Below are 27,752 nucleotides of genomic sequence, written 5' to 3' on the forward strand. Positions count from 1 at the left end.
AAAGCTGGGAACAGGGGAGGTAAATGGCAGCTGAGAGAGGTTGATACCGGGTGTTCATTGGTGATTCATTTCTTGTGTGCAGTTTTACACCATCATCAAACGCACAAACTAATTTAGATGAAAGTGATTAGATGTAATTATTGATTGTAGCATTGCAGCGATTTTTCAGCGCAGCTCTGACCAGCTGACAAAATATTCTCATCTCAAATAATTCACAGAGAGCAAAACATTAGTTTGAGTTTAAGTGGGCATCTTCAGCGCAAATTTAATTCAATGAATATGACACCTTCATCACGGCACAATTTATCTGCAGCTGTAATGGATTCTCTCATTTTAGGCGAATACATTTTCATAATAGAGTAATGCATCCAACACAAATGAGATCAGCACACAGGCGGACAACAATTAGGATTCCTCACAAACAGTGTGAAGGATGTGGGAGTAAATTCATTATGGATCTAAATTACGTCATGATCCTCTGAAATCTTGGTCGTACATCAACCTGCGAGCTGATTCAGTTTCTACAAACCTTGAGGGGGACTCTGCGGTGGTGTCAGCACTTTCTGCTGCGATTGTTTTGGCAAAATACAATCCCACCTTCCTCCCTGGTGGAGGACAGACTGCGTCACCCGGTGACTGACCTATAACTGCCTCCCCCATGGCATCTGTCCTTGCTTCTCTGAAAGGTCTCCTCCCGCGATGCTTCATCTGAATTTTTGGGTCTCAGGCTATGCAGAACACACACTGTAGGTTTTCCCTGTCCTTATCGAACACCAGCTGTTTGACATTCAGCTAATTTCTCCCTGAGCTCCTTTCAGAACTTCCAGGTGTTATCAGGATCTCTGCTCAGGGAGCATTTGGGACGTGATTATTGTGGGAGAGAATGATGATTCAGTTATCTTTTTTTAGTTTAATGACATTTCTTTGCCACATGCCAAATGTAGCCTCATGCTTTTATGGGATTCTTGATCATTTTGGGCACTGATTTTGAAGCATTCACTGTAATATATCCAGTCATTTCCAAATACCTTGATACTGTATGCTACCTCATAACTCTGGTAAAAAAAAAATGAAAGAACAGAAAACCAATGCCCAATTTAAATCTTAATGTAATTATCACTTTGATTTATTTTCTGTTAAATGTAAAAGTACAAATTATCATTGTGTGATTAATCTCTCAAGACACATTCTGCAATCTACATTGTAGAATCTGTCGGCAGCCCTGTGTGAAAGACGACTGGGAGGGGGGCTTTGAGTCTGAACGATGCTGCGCTTTAGCCAATCACAATGGAGGGGGCGCGGCTGAGACGTGCAGGTGTCCCCAGGAAATGTGTGTTAGTTTCATGTCGTATCCGGCAACGGGAGGCTTTTAACAGATGACGTCCTGATGTTAGCTTTGCTAACTGTCCCTGTCAGCAGCAGCCACTGATGCTTTCTAGACATCGTGATTTCCCATAACTGAATAAATACCACACATAACAACACAAAACTGCTTTGCTAGCTCAAACATGTTGTAACTAAGATATTCACTGGAGAAAACATTTTATTCACGGACCGTTTATTGAGTTATTACCTTATTTTTATACAGTCTATGGTTATAGACAACGCTAACGGCTAACATTAACAGCTAACGGTTAGCCCAACTAATCTACGATAACCATATTAATTACGTGCACACAGAAATAGTCACGTTTGTTAAGTCATTGTGTTTATAGACTTAACAAACATCAGATTAGTCTACACGGTGATATAGTGACATGAAAAATGTGATACATAGCTAAACTCTGCTGGTTTTCTACCCGAAGTATTTGTAAACAACACGGCAATTCCTTGGGGGCACCGCCGCAAGTGAAGGGCGTGAGGCCCCTTCACTTCCGGTTCGTCAAAAAACTCTGGGCTGTGCCTCCAGAGGTAAAGGAAGAAAAAATCGTTTGTTTTTTTTTCGTTTTTTTTAACCGATGGATTTCCAGATTGTTGTGTGATAGGAATTCATTTCAGTGCCTGACAGATTAGGCTATCTACAATAAGTGCAGTTTTTACATTGTTGTGTGGCTCTAGGGATGAAAATATCTGCCTGCAGTTGGTCGGTCAGTCTGTTGTTTAACCCCTTTAGTCCACACTGAAAATTCTTAACATCTGCTGGACAGATTGCAGTGAAATTTGGTACACACATACATTCAAGGTCCCCAGATGATGCTCTGTGTATGACTGATTCATGTGTGACTTTGGTGATCTCCTGACTGTTATTCTTGGTGACATGAGATTGATGTTTGCGGTTTTATGCAAACTGTCTCAACATCTGTTTGACTGATTGTCATTGAATTGGTTACACACATTCATGTCCTCCTCAGGATGAACTGTAATAACTTAAGTGATAGGTTAACTTTAGATGTAGAGCTATCATCAGGTCAAAAACACCTGCAGATGTTAGCATGCTAAAGCGGGGCTTATACTTCTTTGTTGAATTGATGCAGTACCTATAGAACAAAGTCTGCGTAGGTGCTAACCCTATGCCGTAGCATTGGGTTAGCACCTTCCAGATATGTAACTGTTTTCCTCAGTGGAAATTAAGCTTTTATTTACCTTAGTTTCACAGATAAGAAAAAGTAATTTGCAAAGAAGCTCCCACAAAATAGCATTTTAAGTCTTGGCTTCATATGAGTAGAGAAAAAGTCCTCTAGCTGCTAGGCTAATTTATGCAACGAGAATTTTGTAGAGTTATCTTTGTTAAATGTTGCTTTTGTCCCTGGCATGATATGACTAGAGGAAAAGTCTGCTAGCAGCTAGGCTAATTTATGCAATGTAAAACATCATGAGTTTATGCTAATAATTTTAACTTGTTGTGTTTGTGGCAAAAGCCTGTCAAGCAAAAGACATTTTGTCTGGGAGCCTTGTAACGCTGTGTTCAAACTACGAGCGACAATGCAACAGCGTGACCAGCTACATTATCGTCAAGTCGCTGACACTGAAGTGTTCAAGTGCTCAAATGCTCGTTAATGTAGTTATGTTGTCATGAGTTTGTGTGTTTATGTTGCTGGCCACAAAGCACTTAAAGTAAATGTCATTTACTTATTTGACTTTGTTTAAAAAGAAACTATGCTTCTGATCAGTGTTACTTTATGGCTTCGTTTGACTGGCTTTAATTCATAAAGACTTGTAGCCCGTGTCACTCGTAGTGTGAACACAGCTTTATAATGGAACCAAAGTTTGTACTTTGTCTGAAATTGTTGATGCCAAGCCACCCTTTACATGTGTTTTAAGACACACAGACATACGAACGCACAAGTATATGCTCACAACGGCGTAGGCCACCACCGTAAGCTACAGGTACAGCTATAAATCAGCCTTTATATGCTACACTAAGATGGTAAAAAAAATAATTGGGAAGACTTTGTAAAACTAGAGAATGCATCTGCAGTGCAGGAAGCCAAATTTGGATTCATCATCATTGCAAACATTTATTCAGAACACTCTGTTCAAGCTCTGAAGGGGAAAAATGTTACAGTCAACCAGCAGAGAGGCACAAACAGGTACATTTGACAGTTTATTACCCATAACATTATTCTTCTCTGCCTTAAGATAATGCCACCAGGTTTTGCTGACTCACTGTTGCTTAACTAACTACGTTGTTTATCATGGCAACAAGCACCTGCTGCACAGTATTTTTAGGAAATGGGATAAAGACAGTCTTCCAGCCTCCTGGGACAGTGTGTGTCACCGTGCACATAAAACCCCATTAAAATGGTTTCTGCTCTGAATGAGGTACATGCCTCTGTGAGGTGAAGTGGTGAAGTTGTACAAGTTATTGCTTGTCAGGCTGATCAGGGCAGGGACCCCGTCCATGCTGAAGTGGTGCTATTTCCATTTCCACTCGTCACACCGAACACCCTTTAGTATTGCTGCGGTAACTAGGTAACCCTAATCTACAGACAAAATGAAAAAAAGGGAGCCAGTGTCTGTGTGAGAAACCTGGGAGCAGCTCACTTTAATTCAGTCTATTCGAATGCAGACAGATGCTGCAAAGCAGGGAGAAATATCGACAACAACAAAGAGGGACAGGGGAGAAGCTGAAATACATTTTCTCATTCTTTATTCTCACATGCACACAAACTGTGGTCACTCAACATTACTACTTGCTAATAATTCATGAGCTCCTCAAAGTGGTATTTGAAATATAGTAGGTGAAAGCTTGAAGAGTGGACAGAAATTGAAGGATAAAGGGACAGTTCACCCCCAAATCAAAAATACATATTCTTCCTCTTACCTGTAGTGCAGTTTATCAGTCTAGATTGTTTTGTTGTGAGTTGCAGAGTGTTGGAGATATCAGCTGTAGAGATGTCTGCCTTCTCTCCAATATCATGGAACTAGATAGCACTCAGCTTGTGGTGCTCAAAGTGCCAAAAAAAATACATCTGAAAAACTCAACATCAGTGTCTCAATGTCAGTTTTCTCTTAGCTTTGTTGACAGCCAACTAGCCGTGTTAACATGCAGGAACATAGTGCCCACCCTCTAGTCTGTACTGGTTAGCTAATGGTAGCCTTTACCACTTTGCACTGCACACCACCCGGGTCAGGCAGCAGCTAGCTAGCGGTGCTGCTCATTCAGTGATTACTGCTAGTAATGCTGTCCTGGCGGGAGGACACGTTGCTGCGGAAACATTGCACCAACCCTCTGGTGTCCTCCCGAATCACCCCGGTGAGCAAGCAGCTTTGCTGTGTTGACACTGCCAGTGGTGCTAATAGTGATGCTAAAGGGTTTTTGTGGCTTAAAATTGAGTCACTTATGTGGGGGGAGACCAAAGGATGGGTACAGCAGTATGGTTGGGTTGGGACATCAAATGTTTGGTGCTGCTAGCTAGCTCCCACCAGACCAGAGTCGTGCACAGTACGGTAAACTGAAGACTGGGTGAGTGCGACCTTTCCTATCTGGAGGATGTGTGTGGTTGACTCACCACCAAGCCACAGCTCTTGCCGCTAACGACAAGTTCGCTCGGACTGGACGACTCCGCTGGACACCCCTCAGGTGTCGTTCTGTTGGACTGCTTGGCCAGCTTGCTCTTCTCGTGGTTGTTCAGAGTAAATGCGTATTTACATGAATAATTCGTGGTGCTGTGTCAAACACTTTCTAGTCTCTGTTTGTCTTTACAGCATCTTGCCTCTGGCGTCTTCCTTGTGGCGTGCCTTTTTAGCTCAAAGGCCCCTCCAGCTCTCCCTCCAGGTGCAGCTAATTGCGGCTAATGAGTCAATGCCACCAAACCTCAAGTGTAACGTCAGTGCTGACCCTGCTTCCTACCACCTGCCTAAACCCACCACACATTCATTAAACTACCAATAAAGCTGCCATAACGCCAACAAAAAACATTCTCCATGGTTAGCCAATTAATAGTTAAGTGATTAATGCTTAACCATTAACTAACCATTAACATCCCCAATGATAATAATGATGAAGTAATCAATGAATCCTCACAGATTCAGTTTTCCCAGCAGAACCTTTGGTTGTGTTTGGTTTTGTCTCCGCTTCCCTTTTTCTCATTTCACTTCTTGGCAATATAATAAGCTGAAAGCAGTGAGCTTGAATGCATGAGTCACTGTGAGGGAAATATTGCAGACTAGAAAAGAAATAAATAAAGTTACCTTCAAGGTCAGTGTGCAGCGCTGTGGGCTAAGAGATGTGGATGGTTGTTTGGATGTTTTTGATCTTAATCTTAGTCATATCAGCATCTGTTGTTGGAGATGTTACTCTCTACTTTAGATATAAAATGTCTTATGAAGAACTTTTTAGCCCTGCAAAACTCAGAGTGATAGATACTTGAGTGTTCAGGGTCCATGAACAGCAGGATAGTCCAAATATAACTGCAGGCACCAAACCCACTCAGACCCAGAACTCTAACAAGAAACAAGATAAGGCGCACACACGTCACAACTCCACAGCTGATATTGGTGCATCCCCGCTATCTTATTTGGGTTCCTTCACATCAAGAGAAGATCAAATCAGGCTTATTGTAAACAGGATATTATGTTTACATGCAGCAACACAGAAACGGAATACTTGAGTATCCAGAATATTAACAGGATATTGATGTGTAGAGAAACGCACTCTGTCACAGCTGATCAAATGTTCTCTATCGCAGGGTGGCACGGCTCTCTGCACTCTGTTCAGTGGTACTAACAAAACTGCACCCAAAAGTCATTTTCAGAGGCAATGAGCCTGCAGAAGACGGAACGGGCTCCGGTTCAGCTTTTACTGCATGTGACAGAAAACTCCCCAAACTCCCGAAAGTCTTTTAAACAACATTTTGACTTTGTGACATTAAAAGTGAACACTGACGGTGAATCATGTAAGCTGGAGTAGCAGCGGACAGGTGAGGCTGTCTGTGGCTGGAGGTCATCTTAAAGGAATACTTAACTTACTTCATTACTTTATCAATTACGCACCCATGTTATGTTGAATTTGTGAAAAAGAAAATGTCTAGGTTTCTCTTGCATGCCTTCACTGTGAACGAAAAATCCAAAAACTGAGAATATTCTTGATGAATTGAAGTCATAGGGGTCTGCGTTTAACAACAGGAAAACTCCATCAAAACGTGTTTACAAGCTCTCACACAACTCTTGCATTATAACCCAAGTCTTATTTATCCAGTTGTATGTTCAGTAATTCTCAAACACCTGCATTTTTACTAACACCTTACAATTTGAAACACCTCAGCGCTCAGCAATAACAACTTCCCTATTGCCTGGGGCAAGTAAAATTACACGATGGGCTTGTCAATCTAACAATAAAGAATTAAACATGTTGACTTTTCTGGAGCTGATGATGGGAAGTAGCAAAGGAGTGAGCCATCTCACTTCCATCTCTTCTCTGTTGAGATGTGCACGTGCACAGTACCTGTCTGGCTCTTATGAGGAAATGACGATGGGTAAAAAAAAAATTATGACCTAAAGCGCAAGCTAGCATTTTAATTATCCTGGAAACAAGAGTTTAGTTGGGTGGGGTAAGACGATGTGGGCAAAACTCCAACCATGTGTTGCAGAGTTTGTCATAAGTTTGAGAGCAAGGTTGATGATATGGGGTTGTTATTCACGACGGTTAACTTCAGTCTTTGTTATTTTGATAACTGATGATAAATAAAACAATTAGACTCCGGGCAAATAGATTTCTGACCCACTTGCCCAACCGAGCGAGTTACAACAAAAACATTTACGTTGAGCATTACATTTACGCATCATTATTCTCGTGCACGCAAGAGAAGCACGCCCAATGGAACGCACAAGCAGAGTTCAAATGCACACACTTGCCCATGTGTGCTACTTGTGTGTGGCAGTGTTTTGAATAGTAATAGTAAGTTTTAACAAAAATGCATGTGTTTAGGAAGCACTGAGCATACGACTGGATAACCAAGAAGTGGATTATACTGCAGGAGTTCTGTCAGAGTTTGTAAATGGATGTTTAGATATAGTTTTGCTGTTGTTAAACATGGACCCTATTTACTTAAATTCATCAAGAATTTTCTTACTTTTTGGATTCTTCGTTCACCATGGAGGCATGCAAGGAAAACAAACTTTAATCACAAATCAAGTTTTCTTCACGAATGTGACATAACACAGTGTGAGTAACTGACACTAACACAAATGGTCATGGAGTCATTCAATTAAGCGCACATATTAAGGACGCTTCTTTCTGTAGCTCTGAGGTTTTCTATGATGGCTTACCAAACAAAGAGACAAGAATATAATTCAAGAATATAAGATGTTCTCATGTCAATCAGAACGATGCATCAAGGAAATGGCAGAAAATGTTTAGAGTGCAGCTTACAGCTTGTTTGAAAGTTGTTTTTTGTATCACACTTGATGACAGCATGAATGTGTGTTACGTACCGTGTTAGGTAGTCATTGCAAAATACTATGGTTACACTGTAAGGAGTTTTATGTGCAGAGTTTGCATGTTCTCCCCGTGTCAGCGTGGGTTTCCTCCAGGTACTCCAGCTTCCTCCCGCAGTCCAAAGACATGCAGGTTAATTGGTGACTCTAAATTGTGCGTAGGTGTGAATGTGAGTGTGAATGGTTGTCTGTCTCTATGTGTCAGCCCTGTGATAGTCTGATGACCTGTCCAGGGTGTACCCTGCCTCTCGCCCAATGTCAGCCGGGATAGGCTCCAGCCTTCCCATGACCCCCAACAGGATAAGCTGTATTGGAAAATGAATGAATGAGTGATTGATAAACAAAAAAAAAATATGTTGCTAACCCCTGTTCTAATATTTCAAAATAAAAGCCTTCTTATAAACTGCTGTCAGTGGCAGTGACAGCTGAGTTTTCGCAGCCAGTGAAGCTTATCAGCGTCTTCAACCAGTGGTAATTTTCGAAGCATTTCCGATACATAAGGCCTCCTGTGTAATCCAAATTGATTTTCTCATCACTGCTGATCCCCATGCTGATACTGGCAGCATTGTCTACTTCCAATATTTGGCTCAGCTTTAACTAAATTTATCCCCCGCTGAGCAAAACACTATATTTCTATGACTCATGTACTTGTCAAAGACAGCAGGAGAAATGGAGGGAGAGGAGAAATAACGAAAAAGGAAGGAAGAAAATAGATAGTGGAGGAGGAGAGGAAGGAACAGGAGCAGGAAGGAAATACTGAGAGGGAGAAAGTGAGAAAAGCAGAGAGGAGAGAGGTGCTTTGGGAGCTGAACATTATTTAGACTAAATGAGGTCAAGACCTTGAGATATACTCTGAATCTCAAATGTAGTTGTTCACATTTGCAGTGTGTGTTTACGTGCTTGTGTATGGCCTTGTGTGTGTGTGTGTGCCCGTGTGTGTGTGTGTGTTGGCATGTGTCCATGGAGTCAATAGAATACCAACCAGGTCAATGTCATTTTTTCCTGCACTTAAATCCTCCTTTGGACAATCAGGTCTCTTTATTCAGGGTAATGTGTGAGTTTAACGCCTCACACAAACACACACACACACCTCCATCACTGTCTGCCTGCCTCTCCACGTCTCCGTCTCTCGTTCCTCCTCTGTCGTCGCGGGGTAATAAGGTCACTAAAAAGCCGACCTTACATTGACCGCACCTTGCTGCATCTTCGCTCCAATCAGCCACCTCCTACAGGTCGCCTTGGAAACAGACAGCCAATGGGAGAGCGGATCAGAGAGCAAAGGTGTTCTGCTAGTGAGGACTGCTATATCACTGTCTAAACACTGCACACACACACACATTTGGTGCTACCTTTTTTTGTAGCTATCGCAGCACATGAGCACACACAGCACTGCTGCTCCTTTATTGTTCAGTCTGCAGCCGTTATGTGTTCAGGTTTGTGAATGGCTTCAAACGGAGGTGAGACCGTGAGAGAACAATGTGAGGTACACCTCTGCGTTTGGTTACAGGCCCGGCACAGCAGAGATGTGTCAGAGTGGGTGGCGGTTTTCATTTTGACGATAGCAACAAATATGAAACTATCTACCTTGGCGTTGTAGCATCAGCAGAGCAATACAGCTCCTTTTTAAAAACATTGTGAAATGTTTTTAACAGTCGTATGTTATGATGACGAGTATTAAACCAGTGTTAGTGCAGCTGTGGAACCATGAAACTTTAGGCTAACCTTGAGGTTGTCATTGAAGATACCAGTCTTCCTGTGTGTGTGTGTGTGTGTGTGTGTGTGTCTCCATTGATTCAAGTGCTCTATTTTGGAGCAAAATACCACAGAGCTGTTCTGCTCCACTTACACCAACACCTGTTTTCTCTGTCTGTTCCAACAATTTGTTCAATGTGCTTTCTGTGTTATCTCTTTATCTGTCTGTCTGTCCGTTTATCTGTCTGTCTGTCTGTCTGTCTGTTTATTTGTCGGTCTGTCTGTCTGTTTATCTGTCTGTCTCACACAAAAGAATAATCCCTCTGTTTCTGCTGCTCTCTTTGTTTCCAGTTGATGGGGTTCATCTACGCCTGCTATGTGGTCAAGCTCATTTCAGAAGAAGAGGATAGCTGTGAGTACACACACCCACACACATGGACGCAAATATTTTACAGCAGATCCTCCAGGACTGAAAAATTAAGCCCACACAGAGGTGCTAAAACTGCAGTTCCTCGAACGGCCACTTGAGGCCGGCTCCTAAGGAGAGTCAGTTCTCACAGGAATGAGTCCGAAAACCCAAAAATGGGTTTGAGGTTAGATGCCTGACATAAGGGAGACACGTGCAGCTGCAGACACATTGCATTTGTAGTGTACGAGACACACCCCTACAAACCATGCCCACTGTTAGTACAAGACAAATCCACCATTGTGACAGTAATCACTGACATACATGAGCATTTTTTTTATCCCATTTAACTGCACACATTGGCAAAGAGTGTATGAATGTGAGTGGAATGGAGGCATTTATTTATTTTTAATAATATTGTATTACTATTTATTACTTATATTTGTATATCTGAGCCAGGTCTTTAAGTGCACCTCAATTTCACTGTATGTTTGTACAATGATCTATCTGAACCCTGCTACAATGCTACACTGTAGTGGCTAAATATGAGACCAAAGGTATTAATAATCCACTTTATGATTCATTTTACATAAAGACGTGATTCACTTCATAAGTAACGAGATGTAACCCTAATGACCTTTTTAACCTAATACTTCATAGCTAGCTAATTGCTAACGTAGCATTTACGTCAGGGTTTTCTCTTCCGGGCCAAGGAAGCCACAGTACTCCAATTAAGGTCTGTGGTTAACACAAGCACATGAGACATTCACGTTTTGTTTTACGACAAATACATCAGCAAATACCACACTTGAGAATTTTGAAGCTTTTATGTGGCTTAAAAAAGACGATTGCTAACAAGTAGCTAAATGAGACTACAGAACGTCATCACGCCAAACACGGCTTTACAGCCTCGTTGTGGTGGTGACGAAGTAATGCGACTGTAGTGTAGTTTGTTTATAGCCTAATATTTGCTTTATGCTTCTGGCATTTACGCTTCAAAAATCATTGAAGTGGTGTTAGTTTGTGATGATTATCTTGCTGAACAAAACATGTAATTATCATTTACTTTTGTTTGCCACAGAGCTTATTTTCTGCAGTAATCCAAAATCCTATCATCTTTATGTCAAAGGAACCAGGGCAAAGTCAATCTGGAAATCCACAGGTAAAAAAAAAAAAAAAATTCCTCTGGGTTGGCCTACAAATAAACATCATCCCTATCATCCCTGCAGCACTTTGTAGACCCCCATGATAAAGGAGAAGTCCGGTATTTTGCACTTTGTGCCCCATTTCTGGGTTGTTTATGATGAAATAGAGTGGCTAAGACTAAAATAGTGACGATTGCTCATTTTCAGAGAAAAAATGAGCAGAGCATGAGCAGAGAATATTTCATCATAAACTACCCAGAAATGGGGCTCAAAGTGCAAAATACCAGACTTCTCCTAAGAAATGACCAACTTTACAGCAGAAATAAACATGTTTACAGCCTGGTACCAATAAATGTTTTTGGTGTTTGTTGCTAATTTCCTGTACAGGGGGTGAATTTTCAATATGACTTGCCTTGTTAGTAATGTTAATAAGACTTAAAGTTATGCATAAAGGGCGTGGCTGCTTCGAGTGACAGTCAGATCCAGTCCTCGCTCCTCCACAGCTTCACCCTCTCATCTAAATACAGTCACTTCTTCCTTGGCTCCAAAAATCCAAAAAGCGACAACCAAGATGTCGATCTATCATAAATGCTAGTGTGTGCAGCTCACGTTACAGCAGACGAACACACTGTTTAATCCATCCCTTACACTTTTGCTCTTGAGTTTTTTTGTTTTGGAAAGGTCAACAAAATGCACTGCTCTCCAAACTCTTTAAATGTCAAGTATCACTCTTAAAACACAATATGTGGAGGAATTCAAAGACCTGCTGTGTTTAGTTATGGTTGCTAAGGTGTGATTCAACAACCCCTGTTCAAGGGGATGGGGTTAGCGAACTGTCATCTTGGAATATATTTGATAAAGTAGGTTTCAGTTTGTGTGTCTGGTTCTCCTGAGTTAAGGAAGTTTTCTCTTCAACCCTCTCTCCTGGCTCGTCCTCTCGTTCTGTGTCCATGTAATGAAGCAGCAGGTTTGAATGAAGCCATCTTGGACTGAGGGGATGTGCTGACACTTCGACAGAACTCAAAGTGAAACCTGTAGCCTCCAGATTTTGCAGCCAGGCTCATTCATTTACAGTGACATGCCGAGAAAGAGAGTGACGGATGAGGAGTGTTAGGTAGATTCATGCTAGATCAAAGTTGTCTTTCATTCATGCGTCTCGCCCACATACTCTCCACTTTAAACCACAGAGCAACAGTAACAGGGAGAATCTAACGGATGAGGAGAAAAGGACCAACAAAACATGTTCACCCGTCCATTCAGACATCATTATTCTTCATTCAGTCTCTTATCAGTACATCAATTCATCAATACAACCATGTTGATTGGGACGTGTTCAACACTGACTACCATTTAGTAAGCATTTACACAGTCTGAATAAATCACAGTTAAAGTCTAACACCAGTAACAGAGGAGCAAAATGAAGCAAATCAACATGTTAATTCTGCGATTGTTGTATTTTGAATGCAGCGCGTGTCTCTGAGCATTAACTTGAATGAGCCCATTTACCTGAGGCCGTCAGTTTAGTTATTCCATTAAAGTAGACGCAGCCCAGGATCAATACCTAAGCATGTCTTATTCAACACTGAATCGAGGATGGTGTTTGCTAACACATAAATATTGATAGGTGATAAATGCCGACTGGATCAGTAGAAATAGAGAAATAGAGAAGACCAGCTTTCCTGCTTTCCTTGTGCCCAGAGCAGATTGGGGAGTGAGATTGACGGGAAAAATCATAACCATTTGTTATAAAACTGGGTCAGAACTAGGGCTGGGTGATGTGGACAGAAATTTATATCTCAGTAATTTCTTTGAAATGGGCTACATGTCCACGGCTAAAGTCTCCTGTTATATTTGCTGGATATGTTTTTCCACAGTAGGGCAGGTAACAGAAGTTTACCTGTTGGAGGTGAGCTGTTTGCAGAGGTGCAGTAAGAGCCTGTTGTCTGTCTCTTCATTAACATCTCACTGTGGCTGTTTCTGCTTTCACTCTTCCTCCCTGCCGTATTATTAGACTTGTCTTAATTGAAGAAAAGCCACTAACAAAGTTCCGCTAATTCAGTAATTAACACATTTCATTTCCTATAGATCCTTCAGAATAAAAGTCCCCATTATTTTGTTATGTAAGAACTTTTATTGTGAAGCGGCAAAATAAGGAAATGTTGAGTTTTCGAGCAGCAACTTCACACAACTTCTGATACGGCTGATAGCGAACATGAAACAGTAAAATTAAACAGATATCTGAGGTAAAAACAGGACGCAGGAGAAAAAACTAAACTCCAAACCACAGAGATTCAGTTTGAAGCTACTAAAGTACTGAGAGCTGAACACTTTTAAAAACTCCTTTTTCTCCTCTCCTGCAGACAGAGGTGAGGAGAGTCTTGCAACACACACGGCTTGTTTTAGGGGGAGAGGGGGGGGGGGTCGTTGGGGGTTAGCTGGGGCCGGCAAGACGCCACTGCTACCTGCTTGAGGGCGGGCGACCCGACTTTTGGACCTACTCAGTAGAAGGTCCATCTCTGGTGCAGCCTGGCATGGTCTACCCTGTAGCCTGACTTGCACCTCCCTAGAAATGTAACTACATGTCGCAGTGATGCAGACCTCCTGTCTGTTTCTGTAAGCTGAAACCATTTCCGTCAGTGGAAACAAAGCTTTAATTTACTTTAATTTCACAGAAAAGAAACAATAAATTGTGAAGACAATAAAGCCTCCACAAAAATAGCATTTTAAGTCTTGTGTGTGATTTATCCTGGCCTCATATGAGCAGAGGAAAAGTCTGCTAGCCACTAGGCTAATTTATACAATGTAAAATGCCATAAGTTGTGCCAATAACGTTAGCATGTTATATTTGTTTGGAAAACATGTTTAGTATGAGACAGTTGTTTTGTCGGTGAACCTTGTGACTTGTTATGGAGCTGAATTTTGTAACGTTACTTTTGTTACATGTTGCTGTTGTTCTTGGCTTCGTATGAGTAGAGAGAAGTCTTCTAGTCGCTAGGCTAATTTATACAATGTAAAATGCCATAGACTTGTGCTAAAAACATTAGCATGTTGTATTTGTGGGGAAAATGTGTCCAGATAAAGACAAGTGTTTGTCTGTGAATGCTGCGAGTTATAGTGAAGCTATACACCATGCACACCACCGTGTTTAGAATCACCTAAACTTTACAGCACTTCACAGAAACCCCACCGCACATTATACTTTTGCGGTAAAGTTTAGTTGATTTTTTTTGTTCACAACGGCATAGGCAATGGCGTAGGGTCTGCTGCACAAGTATAGATCCCCCTTAATGAACAAACAGATTAAACAGAGGAGCAGCTCTGTGTCTCTCTGAGTGTTGCTGGAAAACTTGTGAGTGGATGACTGGGGCAGAGCTGTTAGAGAGGAGAAATGCACACTGGTATGCTTTATGTAACACAACTTGACCCTGTATCAATATAAATGGTGTTGTCTAAATTTATATCTTCCTTAAACATATATCAGTGTATCTCACATAGTTGTTATATTGCTCAGCCCCAGTCAGCACCAGATACAATACTTATGTCTGTCTCTATAGGCTCTTCATGTGACAACACTGTGTTCAGTAAGGTCACAGATAAATATTAAATCATCATTACTGTAGTTTAAAAACAGTTAAAAGTGATGTAACACTGTATTTATCTCACTTTTATGGAGTATAATTGAGTATCAGGGGTTGTTTTGAGATAACACTGCATTTTAATAAGCTTTGTGTTGACAGGAAACCTAAAATGCCACTTGTTCCGTGTCTAAATAATTAATGTCCAACAGTTATTATTTGGCCTTTGCTCAACTGTTGTATTTTGGCCCTTGGCTCTCGATGCTGCATGTTCCTGCTTGTTTTGCACCCTGAGAGAGAGAGAGAGAGAGAGAGAGAGAGAGAGAGAGCTTGTTGGAACTAAACAACAATTTCAAATCAGATAGAGCTGGAGGAGTATGCTGTGTATCCATGTGAGAGTTCATGTGCTTAGTGATATGCTGCGTGTTAAATCATTTTTATTTTCACTACAACAACTGAAATCTCAGGGAAGAGATTAAAATTCGTCAGTATGTTGTATTAAGGCCGTGAAAACCTTCTTTCCCAATAGGCTCCTCACTTTGAGTGATGGAGTCATTCACAAACACATCATTTTCTGCCGAAAATAGATCCGTTTTGTTTACATCACATGTTAGATCGCTGTTTATTGACTGCAGTGCAGCATTTACACCGTAGCTCCCTCCGAGCTCGTCACAAAGCTCCAGGAGGTGGAATTAAACACCTCACTGTGCATGTGGATCCTTGACTTCCTGACAGGCAGACCTCAGGTGGTGAGAGTGGGCGGACATGCTTCTTCCACCCTCATCTATAACACCGGAGCACCCCAGGGCTGCGTTTATGGCCCCCTGCTGTACTCCCTGTAAACACACGACTGTGTAGCAACCTCCAACTCCAACAGGATGCTGACAACACAGCTGAGGTGGGCCTGATCACAGGTAACAATGACAAGGATGACCTGAAAGAAGAAGAGGACCTGACCCACTGGTGTCAGGACAACAACCTACACCTAGACATCAGCAAAACTGAGGAGATGATAGTGGAAGCAAGGAGGGAACTCAGTGGAGACGGTGGACAGCCTGACCTGGGCGTTGCGTACTGACACAGTGGTGAGAAAAGCAAGACCGAGACTATTTCACCTTAGAAGCCTGAGGAAATTATGGGTATCCCTTCAAATATTGAGGAATTTCTGCTCCTGCAGCATCAAGAGAAGCTTGGTACGGAAACAGCACCGAACAGGAGTAGTTGTTCGGCTGAACTCACTGTTGGCCTTTCTGCCTAAAGGATGTTTACATGAAATGCTGCAAGAATAAGGCCAGGAGAATCATAAAAGATCCCAACCACCCGGATAACTGCCTTTTCTCCCTGCTGAGGTCAGGAAGAAGGTGCTGGTTACACCAGGCCAGCACTGAGAGGTTCAGGAAGAGCCTCTACCCTCAGGACATCAGGATCCTATATGAAGACACTGCCTTAGACACCCCCACCTCATCCTCCAACCACCACTTCACCAACATCCCCAATCATACACATATATTGAAGGAATTAACAGGATTACATTTCACTCGAGTTGTATCTTTCATGATTTCATGTGGTAAATAGATTGTTTTAGAGATTTGGGTAGTTTTCTTTTTTCTTAATTTAAATTAAGAACAATTTTGAACAATTCTCACAGCTCATCATAATTACAAAGTTTTCTGTTTTTCCCCTTTCTTCCTTTCTTCTCTGAAAATAAAGTAATGAAGCGATCAAATAAAGATAAAACATTTGTTATATGACTGTTAGTTCAAAGATTATATTAGTGGTTTGATAAATAGAATTTAACTTACAAAGGATATTTCAACCTATGAGAAAACTGTCATTGGTAAAAAAAAAAATATTAGGCAGGAAGAAATAAACAAAATAATTACTTGAAATAGATTAAAATAAATACATTCAGTTCAGTTATTTCTTGGACCTCTTCACATATTCAAGCAAACCAGAGAGAAAAAGAGAGCTGTAAAAAATCTGTTTCATAGATCGTGATTATCTTTTAAATACTGGAAGTTTCTAAAGTTTCCATTTATACAGAGGTCATTGTATTCTACGAGCCCGGGTGGTTTTGTTTTTGACCTTGCTTTTGTCACTGGTTTGGAAAATAGCACAATGCAAATTTCTATGCACCAATCAGGGTTTAGCCATTTGAATCAAAGCATAATGACAGTTTTATGGTTGTCTGCTCACATTGTCAGCTCTGCCAAACGAATCTGATCAAACCACATCAACACAGGCCTGATAAACAGTGCTAAATTATGTATATAAAATACCCAAAAATGTTCTTTCCAAACTTCTTCTTTGAAGTCATTCCTCATAAATGTGATGCGAAAAAACACGGTGAAGGAATACAAAAAATCTGTACGCAAATGTTTCACATGACAACTACGTACTCCAGGTCCATTGCGAATTACCTGCATCGCTGTTTTTCATTTTTTTAATACAAAAAAGAAAGAAGAAAAACAATAAGCATCTTCCTAAATAGTGCTTGTTTCCAATCCACTGAACAAAAACCTGTCCAGACAGAGAATAAAAGGGGCTACTGTTACCTACATCAGTGGTTCTCAAATGGTGTGCCATTTTTGTGATAGCCACACATTATTATTGCAATATTCAACTGGGCCTGTACAAAAAGTTATGAATGAATTTTTAATTGACTCTATCGTATGTTGTGCGCACACCTTTCTACCTAAAAAATGTAATTTAATTGAATTTAATTTAGTTTAAAAAACCTTAACGGGGAGCCTGTTTCTTGTCCTTCATGCATGGGAATTATTAGTGTGTGACACATCACATTATCTCACATTATTTCCCATTTAAATGGATGTGTTATTGGTGCTTTGATGTCATTTTAAAAAGTTTTAAATGAAACAAACAAACTTGTAGGTCGTAGTACAGTGTAAGAGTGGTAACACTCGTTATAGCGATTATATTGTGCACAGATATAAATATAGGTGTGCCTTGAGATTTTAGCTTGCCCTTTGGTGCCTCGGGCACAAAAAATTTGAAAACCACCATCTAATAATTCATGAACTAATTGGACCCCAAATTTGAAGGCGAGCTTTTGTAGCTAGTCCCAATTTGTGTCCAACATTAAAGTTAACAGCTGCTGGGCATTTTTAAGCCATGTAATGTCCTTTATTTGGTTGTTGTGGTAGTTGTTTTGGTGTCTGTCATTACAGTGTTGGGGGTTTAGAAGCCAATTGATAAGATCCAAGTTCCCATTCTGGCAGCAAGCAAGCTACGACCTCAAGGTATGATATTAGTTGGAACAAACGATTTCAATTCTAAAATTCCAAAGGTGGAAATCCACTAAAATCGAGGTCCATCCAAATATTTTTTTCCGTACACCAAAGTGCAGGCATTCATAACAAACCACAAAATCAGTTTTCATCAATTTTCATGCAAATTTTGTAGATGAAAATCTGTGCTTGGTGTGACACGGTTTTAGGCATAAATCTTTAACTGTCGTTTATTACGTTGATTTGTTCTGTTCACACGACATCTATTGCAGGTCTGTCCGTACGTCCTGGAAGAGGTATCCCTCCTCAGTCGCTCTTCCTGACATTCCTACCATTTTTTTCCTTGTTAAAGGGGTTTTTGGGAGTTTTTCCTTATCCGCTGTGAGGGTCCAAAGGACAGAGGGATGTAAAAAGCCCTTTGACACAAATTGTGTTTTATGATGTTGGGCTTTATGAATAAAATTGAATTGAATTGAACAAAGAAACACTTCAAGTTTTCAGCCGCTTCTACAAATTCAGACTGATTTCACCATCACCCATCATCAGCTAACCATCTATTCATCCATTTTCCAAGTGTTGAGGAGCTGGAGCCAAGCATGCACTGGGCAAGAGGCAGGGTACACAGTCTGTCACAGGGTTAACACATGTAGACAAACACATTCACCCTCACACTCACACCTATGGCTGATTTAGAGCTTCCAGTTGACCTCAGTTTTAAATCTTTTGGACTGCAGGAGGAAACAGGAGCACATAGAGATGGGGAAAGCATGCAGACTGTACACAAATGAGCGACAATACTCTGAGCCACACGAGTCATTTTCACACTTCTTCTCAAGGGACAAATATTATCAGACGGAATCAGGATTCAAATTGAGGTTCCAGGCCACTATTAAGCCTTAATGAATATGTACACAGTGGCAGCGTCATGTCACATGCATCATTTTCATGTGACAAGAAGACAATTTTCTCCAGAACGATTTTGGGATTCATTGTAATCCTGGCGTTGCCGAGCCGTGAGCCTTAATGTGGCTGTGGAAGAGCGCTGCGCGATAATGCAGTCTGGGAGACTAAACAATAATCAGGGAGCTTTGTGGGGAAATGTGCCTTGGGTGAAGAAGCTAATACTCACTGAGGACCAATGAAGATTTTGAGTTGCTGAGAAAGCTAATTACTCTCATAATTATTCTGTGTGCGCGTGTGTGTGTGTGTCTAAGTGTGTTTATAGGTGTGTGGTTGTGTCTGTGTGTGGGAGATTAATCATTATAGTGAGTCTTATCTGTCTCGCAGCTCCTTGACAGACAGATTCTTATCAGACGTACACACAAGAACAACACGCGTACAGATGCTACACACAAACTCCGGGACACCTGAGTCAATAGTAAACACTCACGACTGGAAAACAACCAAATACAACAGTCATTTAAAATAATTTGACTGTTAAAAAAATCAGCACATCTGTTCGTGTACACATCAGACTGCAGTCTCTGGCTCCTGGAGCGAATTCATGCTCTCACGTGCTCATCGGACAAGCCTGCGCCTTATGAATAACGTATCTGAATTTTTAAATTGAGCTGCTACAGTGTGACCAGCAGCCCACTGACAGGGTTAGAGGCTCCATTTCCTCTCGCGTTCAAAGGGTCGAGCGCGGCACAAACTCTGCTGAGACTGTTTGACTGCAGCATGAATCAGCAGGACGCCCTCAGCGTTCACACCAGGCCGTTTCTCCACAAAAGGATCCACACAAAGAAGGAGCACATCAAGCACAGGCAACGTCTGCGCATCATCTGACCGAACAACTGTAATGATCTGACTGATTGTAAAATATGATGGTACTGCAGCAGTCCAGGAAAACTGCTGACAGACAAAGAAGATCATCTGTTGTCCCGTCGTGTGGTGGAATCACAATTTCACATGAATGCATTTAGGGAGAGGTGAAAGTGGAAGAGGGGGATTAAGGGAGGAGTGTGAAAACTCAAAGCTAAGATGTGGTGGATTATAATGATTTTTAGAAAGGTATGTGAGGACAGATACATCAACCCATGGACTGGAGAGCAGTAGAATAAGGTAGTTACCACGGGCTCCGGTGCAAGCTAGTTACTAGCTATACAGCACACACACACACCACTGGCAACTGTTTATAAAAATCCAAATTAATCTGATTGAGGGAGCTTTGCTATTTTTTTCCTCCTGTTTGTTTCTCTTTGGCACCATTTTTAAATCAATATGAGTTCCTCGAACACAAGTGTAGTTCTGAGGTGGCAATCTGAATCATGTGCAAGCCCCCCACCCCACGGGACCCAGTGCGACCACACTGCCCTTGGTATTGAAGAAATATGTCATATTAAGGATTCCTTGTATAAAAGGTATCATACGTCAGCAGTATTATTTTCAAATCAGCATCAATATGATGTATAAAGATGGCTGTATTTGCGCACAAACGTTAGATTTTGGATTTTTTTCGCCTCAGCTCGCTAGCAGCCTTTGTTGGTTCGCTGAACTGTTTTAGTGGAAGGAGATAGTGGGAATCAGAGATAAGCTGTTTTTTAAAAGATTTAAATTTCCCACTAAAATGAGTGGGCGGCACGTGGTGCACAGTGGTTAGCATTGTCACCTCACAGCAAGAGGGTTCCTGGTTCATATCCAGGGTAGGGTGTTGGAACCCCAGGGTGTGGGAGCCCTTCTGTGCAGAGTTTGCATGTTCTCCCCATGTCAGCGTGGGTTTTCTCTAGGTACTCCAGCTTCCTCCCACAGTCCAAAGACATGCAGGTTAATTGGTGACTCTAAATTGTCCGTAGGTGTGAATGTGAGTGTGAATGGGTGTCTGTCTCTGTAGCGCTTTTTAAACAGGAATTGTGCAAATTTGCAGGAAAGCCCAATCAGTCTTTGTTCAGCATTGGCAGTATAAAAACAAAATCGGGGAGTGCAGCAAAATGCCGCCTACCTACTTTTGTTTATACAGAATGTGCCTTTTTCGTGGCAATGGGGGGCGTGAGCAAGTAACAAAACATGTAGCTCAGCATGTGACGTAACCAGTGACGTGGGAGGAAAGCCACGGCTGGTCAGTCCTTCAGCGATTTTCTCATAAGTCGGCCCGTTCTTCACCATCCCCGTCATCTGACGGTTAATGGCCTCTTTGTTTGCGAGGACAAGGAGGGAACGCAATTCCTTGTCTCCCCAGTTGCTCATCTTTACAGTGTCTGTCAGGTTTGCGTTTCCCTCTTGCTACTAGCTGCTCCCTAATTCCTGCTATCAGCTGTTTCCTGTTTATCCACCGTCAGTGGGTCGCACGTGTGACGTCATCAACAGCTCCTCCCACAAGTAATCAACAGCCCCTCCCGTGGCTGAAGGCCGCCTCGTTCTTTTTAAACCAAAAAGGTTCCGCCAATATGTCTACCCCTATGAGGCGGAAAATTGGGCACCTCGGATCAACTTGCCAATCCGGCTCTGTGTGTCTGAAGGTTCGCCGCTTGGCTGAAAATCTGGCAGTGTAAAAAGAGCTTATGTGTCAGTCCTGTGATAGTCTGGTGACCTGTCCAGGGTGTACCCTGCCTCTCGCCCAATGCCAGCTGGTATAGGCTCCAGCCTCCCCGCGACCCCCACAACTCCACCAGTTTCCCATCCTTTTTCACAGAACAAGAGAACTTCGACTTGATCACGTTCTTGCGCCTCTCCGGAGTCTCCTTCATGCTTACTGCCTACACAGTTTGAGTCTTCTCTCTATGTGCTTGAACAAAGACTAAAAACTTACAATAATGTTGAACATGTTTGTTTTTGTCGGAACGTCAAGACAAGAGAAAGACTTAAGACAGCTTGGACTGAGTTTTCTGACCTCCTTACACCAAACAATCAACGTCATGGGAGCGCCACAACTCTTGGAAACTCTCACGATTTTGTTGTAACGTTGGAAATTTGTCTGCAACAGTGAAATCTCTTGAATAGTCTGTTGATGTGAGGTTGCACCTAGCAGGCTGAAAGCTAAGAAATGCTAAGATTATGTAAACCCCTGTATAACCACAAATTTTCGTTTTTAAATTTTGATCTTGAGAATGAAACAAACTCAATATAACGTGTTGATTGGTGATTTTTAGAGGTGCTTGTGTGCAAAGACTAGCTCTTTCCTGTCTTAATGCTAAGCTATGCTAACCAGCTGCTGGTTGTAGCGTCATATATCACAGTGTGGTTTCGATCTTCTTGTCAAACTCTCAGCAAGAAAGTGTATTTCCCAAAATGTCAAACTGTTCCATGGGAAGCAGAGTTACAGCATTGTATTTACCATACTCATCATCATGAGATATAAAGATATGAATACACTACAGCCCCATACATATTCATGTACGTAATTAATGGTGTTTTTAATAGATGCACGCACAAACTAATTAGTGTAATGAGTGCTGGGAATCAAATTGCTTTGGCTTCCACACGATGTTTGGACTCTCCCTGCTTGTTGCAGGCTCAAGGTATACTTATAGCTACTTTCATCTCTGCAGTGACAGCCAAATTCCACATTGTACTTGATGTTATGAAACCTCACTCAATAAATAAGAAAGTACGGCACTGATCAAGGCGAGGAAGTACCCTTTTATGAGCTCTACAACATCAAAGTAAAAAAATATCATGGCTTCCTCTCTTCAAAAGTCCAGGCTCTCTGCCTCCGTCTGAGGAAAGCAACAACCACCTGCTGGCAGCTCCTCAGCCGGGAATCTGCCGAGCCATCCTAGATAATTTAGGAGTTAAGAGTATTCTCAAGGCATAAATATATCGCCGCATAAGTCTTAGTCTTCCTCCCTAAAAATAGCATTTGATTTGCATCGGAGAATTCTCATAGTCGAGGCCAAATTTTCGCTGCAAGCAGTTTCATGCCCACAATCCTGATTAGGTGGAAGAACAGCGGCGATAGAGGCAGTGGTTCTACCTCAAAATGTACTGTTGAGACCTCCGTAGGTGTAGGTGGCCTAATGCAGTGAATCATCTGTGGTGGGAGGTTCCCAGCTGATAACCACAAAGGCATATGCTCTCTCTAATTGGTGTTGTGTTTTTGTGCAGTTGATTTTATAGGAGGGTTCGACTCATATGGTTACCAGGGGCCTCAGAAGACCTCCCACCTTCAGCTACAGCCCATGTACATGTAAGTAAAGTTAAACTCTCTCTGTTTATCTACATATCTGTCTACAGATGTCTTGTTGAAATGCTTGATGAGGTTTTTGTCATGTACACTTTACATCAGGCTCAGGGCTTATTTATACTAAACTTTTGACACAGAGACGGAGATGGACCGAGCCTTCTGTACGTACTCTGCGTTCATGTCATCTGTATTTGTGCACGTTATCTGGATACAGACAAAATGGAGCAGTACCACCAGAGATCATGGGGCCAGGGTAGTGTAGTTCAAGTGAGATATGAATGTAGGAGATGAAGAATAAATTCTCCATCCATGCGTTGCAATGTTTCATAGCTGCACAGGCCGTCATCTGTAACACTTTCTCTGTTTAAAGGTACAATACTACAACCTCCTCCACAGTCACCTCGTTTGTTGTTGTGTGAAAATATGCCATCGTAAAGGAGGCGTGGAAGTATAAGGGTAGTGATGTTTACAGTGTTTGAAAGGGACATGTCTAATTTTGTACGTAAAGAGAGTATGGGTATCCTTTCACACCTGCCCTGTTTGGTTTGGTCCAATCAAACTCAAGTTTGTTTGCCCCCAAAGTGCAGTTCGTTTGGGCAGGTGTGAACACAGCAATCACACTCAGGTGCGCACCAAAACAACTGAACTCTGGTGTGGTTCGTTTGTAAAAAATCCTCCATCAATTACGACCCTATAACTAAGGCCCCACACAAATTCAGTGACACAGGAATATGTTAGCATGTTATGCAATAAGTTTAGGCTGAACAATGAATATATAAACAGCTTAACAGAGCTAAAACATGGAAATTACTATGAAAGCGATGTCGCTTACCTAACAGCAAAGGGAAGAGACATTCAACATACATTATATTAGCATATTTCTCCTCCATTGTTGGTGTTGTTTGGTGCTTGTACATGTAAAATGTGACAGTTGGTAGCCTGTTGTGGTAGCCCGTTGGTCCCACCCCTCTCCCACTGTGCATTGGCAGTATAAAAACAAAATCGGGGAGTGCAGCAAAACACCGCCTGCCTACTTTTGCTCATACAGAATGCGCCTTTTTCGGGGCAATGGGGGGCGTGAGCAAGTAACAAAACATGTAGCTCAGTGTGTGACGTGACCAGTGACGTGGGAGGGAAGCCGCGGCTGGTCAGTCCTTCAGCGATTCTCTCATAAGTTGGCCCGTCCTTCACCGTCCCCGTCATCTGACGGTTAATGGCCTCTTCGTTTGCGAGGGCAAGGAGGGAACGCAATTCCTTGTCTCCCCAGTTGCTCATCTTTACAGTGTCTGTCAGGTTTGCCTTTCCCTCTTGCTACTAGCTGCTCATTCCTGCTATCAGCTGTTTCCTGTTTATCCACCGCCAGTGGGTCGCACGTGCGGTGTCATCAACAGCTCCTCCCACAAGTAATCAACAGCCCCTCCCGTGGCTGAAGGCCGCCTCGTTCTTTTTAAACCAAAAAGGTTCCGCCAATATGTCTGCTGATCAACTCGCCAGTCCGGCTCTGTGTGTCTAAACGCTCACAACTTGCCGGCAAAACGGCCCAACATTCGCCGAAAATCTGACAGTGTCAGAAGGGGCTATAGTGTAAATACATGGTGATTCCATTGTAAAGAATTAACAAAATACCCTAGGCTCAGGAAAAATTGCCTTTTTCTTCGATTAGTCGAGGCCAAGCTGTCGCTGCAGCAGCACTCTTTCTCATGTGTTGCTGTTGTTCTTTTGTGCTGGTAGGTGTCCTTCTTCTTTTGCATTTAACAGCAGACTAGATCACTTATAGGTGTATATGCCGCCCCATCAGGTTCGGAAGAATTGCTTCCCCCTGTACCTACGGTACTGTAAAAAAATGAGTACCATCATGTTTTCAGAATTTCAGCATTTACTTGTTACTGAAGTATCTGTTCTCATGATATCTCAAGTCGGTATAACTTAACCCCGTTGGCAGAAAGTCATTGTAAACAGGAACCAGAGCAGAACTCAAATACAGCAATGCATTGTCTTTCCTCTTGGTCTGGACCAATTGAAGTGAAAACTAAACTACAAGTGTGAAAGCACCCTGAAATAATAAAATAACATATATTGTGCAAAATAGAGATTCCTCAAATCCACTCCAGCTCCTCAGACCCTCTTAAACTCACCCCACTCTGAACTGCATGGTGTGTTTGGGGACTAATTTTTATCTGTGTGTGATATCTTGTGTTCTGCAGGGAGGATAACACGAGCACATTCTAGCTGTATCAGCATAAGGGCTTATCATTTATCAGCCCAAGGTCTCATCAGTTATCACTGTTGTAGGGCTTTTATCACTCCCCTCACACGTGGCAAATAAAGGTGGGATGTGTGATGAAAGCCGCTGTATCCTTGATGTCACTCTCGTTGAAGCTGTGTTTCATTATTACCTATTTTGTCCAAATCGACTGAAAAAGGAGTATCCTGTTTTTGTGATATGGAAGCTTTTATTCTGCACCTCCCTGCAGGGCAGATTGTAGATTATATAGCGATTTCCAGAGACTCAAACCTCAGATTACAATTTTGCGGAGATCCTCAGCTATTCTGAAGCCTGGAGAGCCAATAGGATAACACAAAATGAGTCTGAGTGCAGGCTCAGACAGCCCTGCATCAATCTTGCTGTCTCAGTTCGTTCCGTGGAAAGCGCCAAGCGATACAGCAAAAGCTTACACCACTGTAACAAACAACAATACCAAATAATGGTGATTTGGCTGATGTGCGCCAGACAGGTGATCAATAAGTGTTTTTATTAGAGAAAAGAGCCGCAGCGAATTAGAGAGAGAGATGCAGACGGACGGAGAGAGAAATTGAGATCAAGAAGGGAGAGAGACGAAGAGAGAGAGAAGAGAAACAGAGTGATGGATGAAACGCTGGACTAAACAAAGAAGAAAGGCAATAAAGGGCCATTCTGTAGTTTTATATGTCCCCTGTGGAAGTCATAACACAGATCATAAATCATCGACCCCCAAGATAATGGCTGCACACACACACACACAAAAAAAAGCACCCGAGCATGAATACACATATCTGCGCACACACAGATGCAGGCACCAACACTTGAACACTGCGCACACAGAAACATCCAGACACACACAGTAAATGTGCTGATAGACATGTTGTGCTTGTACATTAATGCACTCACACACACACTTATAGGCACACGCATTAATGCATAAACACACACATGCACAAACATCATCAATATGCTATCATTGTTCCCCAGCTGTTGTCCCTTCACTTTGGTGTTTATTGGCTCAGGCCAGAGGGACCAATAAAAAAGCATCAGCTGTACCGTCCCAGTGGAAATCTCTCACACCCCGCCACCCTCACACACACACACACACACACACACACACACACACACACACACTTTCACAATAATTAACGCCTCCAGAATGCTGTGGAAATATGCGTTTCTTTGCAAAGAATAAAGATGAACTTATTTTTGACCTCGAAACGCACGTATTCCTCCGTGTGCTTTCATGTGACTGTAAGAGAGTTCAGTATAATCCCAAAAAACCCATCATAACAATAATAATACACAGCTGAAATATCAAGTTCTGACTGAAAATGTCATTTTTCTCACAATTAATCTTTTATTTTGGCCTGTCATGCTGCAAACTCACGATTAAGTTCTTTGTTTCACTTGTATCTGTTTTGTTTTGTTCAGAACTCAAATTATATTAGTAACTTATTAAATGTTGACCATTAACTGGAATCCAGGAGACTGAAATATCAGTGCTATAGCAGAAAGGTCCAGTGTGTAGGATCTGGGGGCATGTGTTGGCAGAAATGGTATAAAATATTCATAACTGTATATATTCTTATTATATAATCACCCAAAACTAAGAATCGTTGTTTTTTTATTACCTTAGAACGATCCGTTTATATCTACATATGGAATAGGGTCTTTTCCGCGGAGTCCGCCATGTTATTTCTACAGTAGCTCAGAGTGGACAAACCACTGGCTCCAGATGGATCAATGCTAATTAGCCACAACTACATCAACTGATTCTGAGCTTGAACCAGGCCCTGCAAAGCATAGTTTCGTCAGTAGTTGGCAGTATAGGCAATGATTTTCCCACTGCTGTAATCTGCCAGTAAACAGACTAAAAGAAGTAGAGATTGCGACCTGGAAACAAAACAAAGTTGGACACGTAACACATCTGTGAGAAGACAACAGAGAGAGGACCTCGGGAATTTGTTTCAATAGGTTTTAATTTGTTCTTTCATAACAGCCAGTATTGCTTTTAAATTTTAAAATGTATCTGTTGTTGAAACTTGGTGTTGCTGCTGTTCTTGGCCAGGTCTCCCTTATAAAACAGATCTCTGATCTCAATCAGACAAGCTGCTATCCGTCTGTTTGTTTGGGTTTAGTGCCAGGGCATCATTTCGTGCTGCATTTCGATTGGTTGGTTAGTAGACGTAGGTTTTAACAGCAGTCACACAGTGAGATGGTCATCCCAAATTTTATCCCAGGCTGTCTTTTATCGCAAAACCATGACAACAGCTACCCTTGAACCTCTCTCATTGTGTGAAGTAGGACCACCGTCATGGAGCCACAACCAAAGATATCGCCATGTTTCTTTTACGTTACCCATCTTTCGTCTGGGACAGCCCAAAATCGCACAGTATATACTAGGCTTAAGATAAAAGGTGCAGTAAGTAAAGGCATGTTAG

The 27,752-nt window shown here is 41.9% G+C and overlaps 1 protein-coding gene and 1 long non-coding RNA gene across 2 annotated transcripts in view; one reads left to right on the plus strand and one right to left on the minus strand.

Moving 5' to 3' along the window:
• nkain2 (sodium/potassium transporting ATPase interacting 2) overlaps positions 1-27,752 on the plus strand; it is a 140,344-nt gene that overhangs the window by 103,379 nt on the left and 9,213 nt on the right. The window contains exons 5-6 of the mRNA XM_049589617.1: positions 9,922-9,982; positions 22,988-23,069. Coding sequence (XP_049445574.1) covers positions 9,922-9,982; positions 22,988-23,069 — 143 coding nt within the window. The remainder of the gene's footprint in view (positions 1-9,921; positions 9,983-22,987; positions 23,070-27,752) is intronic.
• Positions 1-27,752, minus strand: part of LOC125896766 (uncharacterized) — a 97,852-nt gene that overhangs the window by 45,361 nt on the left and 24,739 nt on the right. The gene's annotated exons all lie outside the window — the stretch shown is intronic.

Source organism: Epinephelus fuscoguttatus, linkage group LG11, assembly GCF_011397635.1.
Source record: "Epinephelus fuscoguttatus linkage group LG11, E.fuscoguttatus.final_Chr_v1".
NCBI classification, from domain to species: domain Eukaryota; kingdom Metazoa; phylum Chordata; class Actinopteri; order Perciformes; family Serranidae; genus Epinephelus; species Epinephelus fuscoguttatus.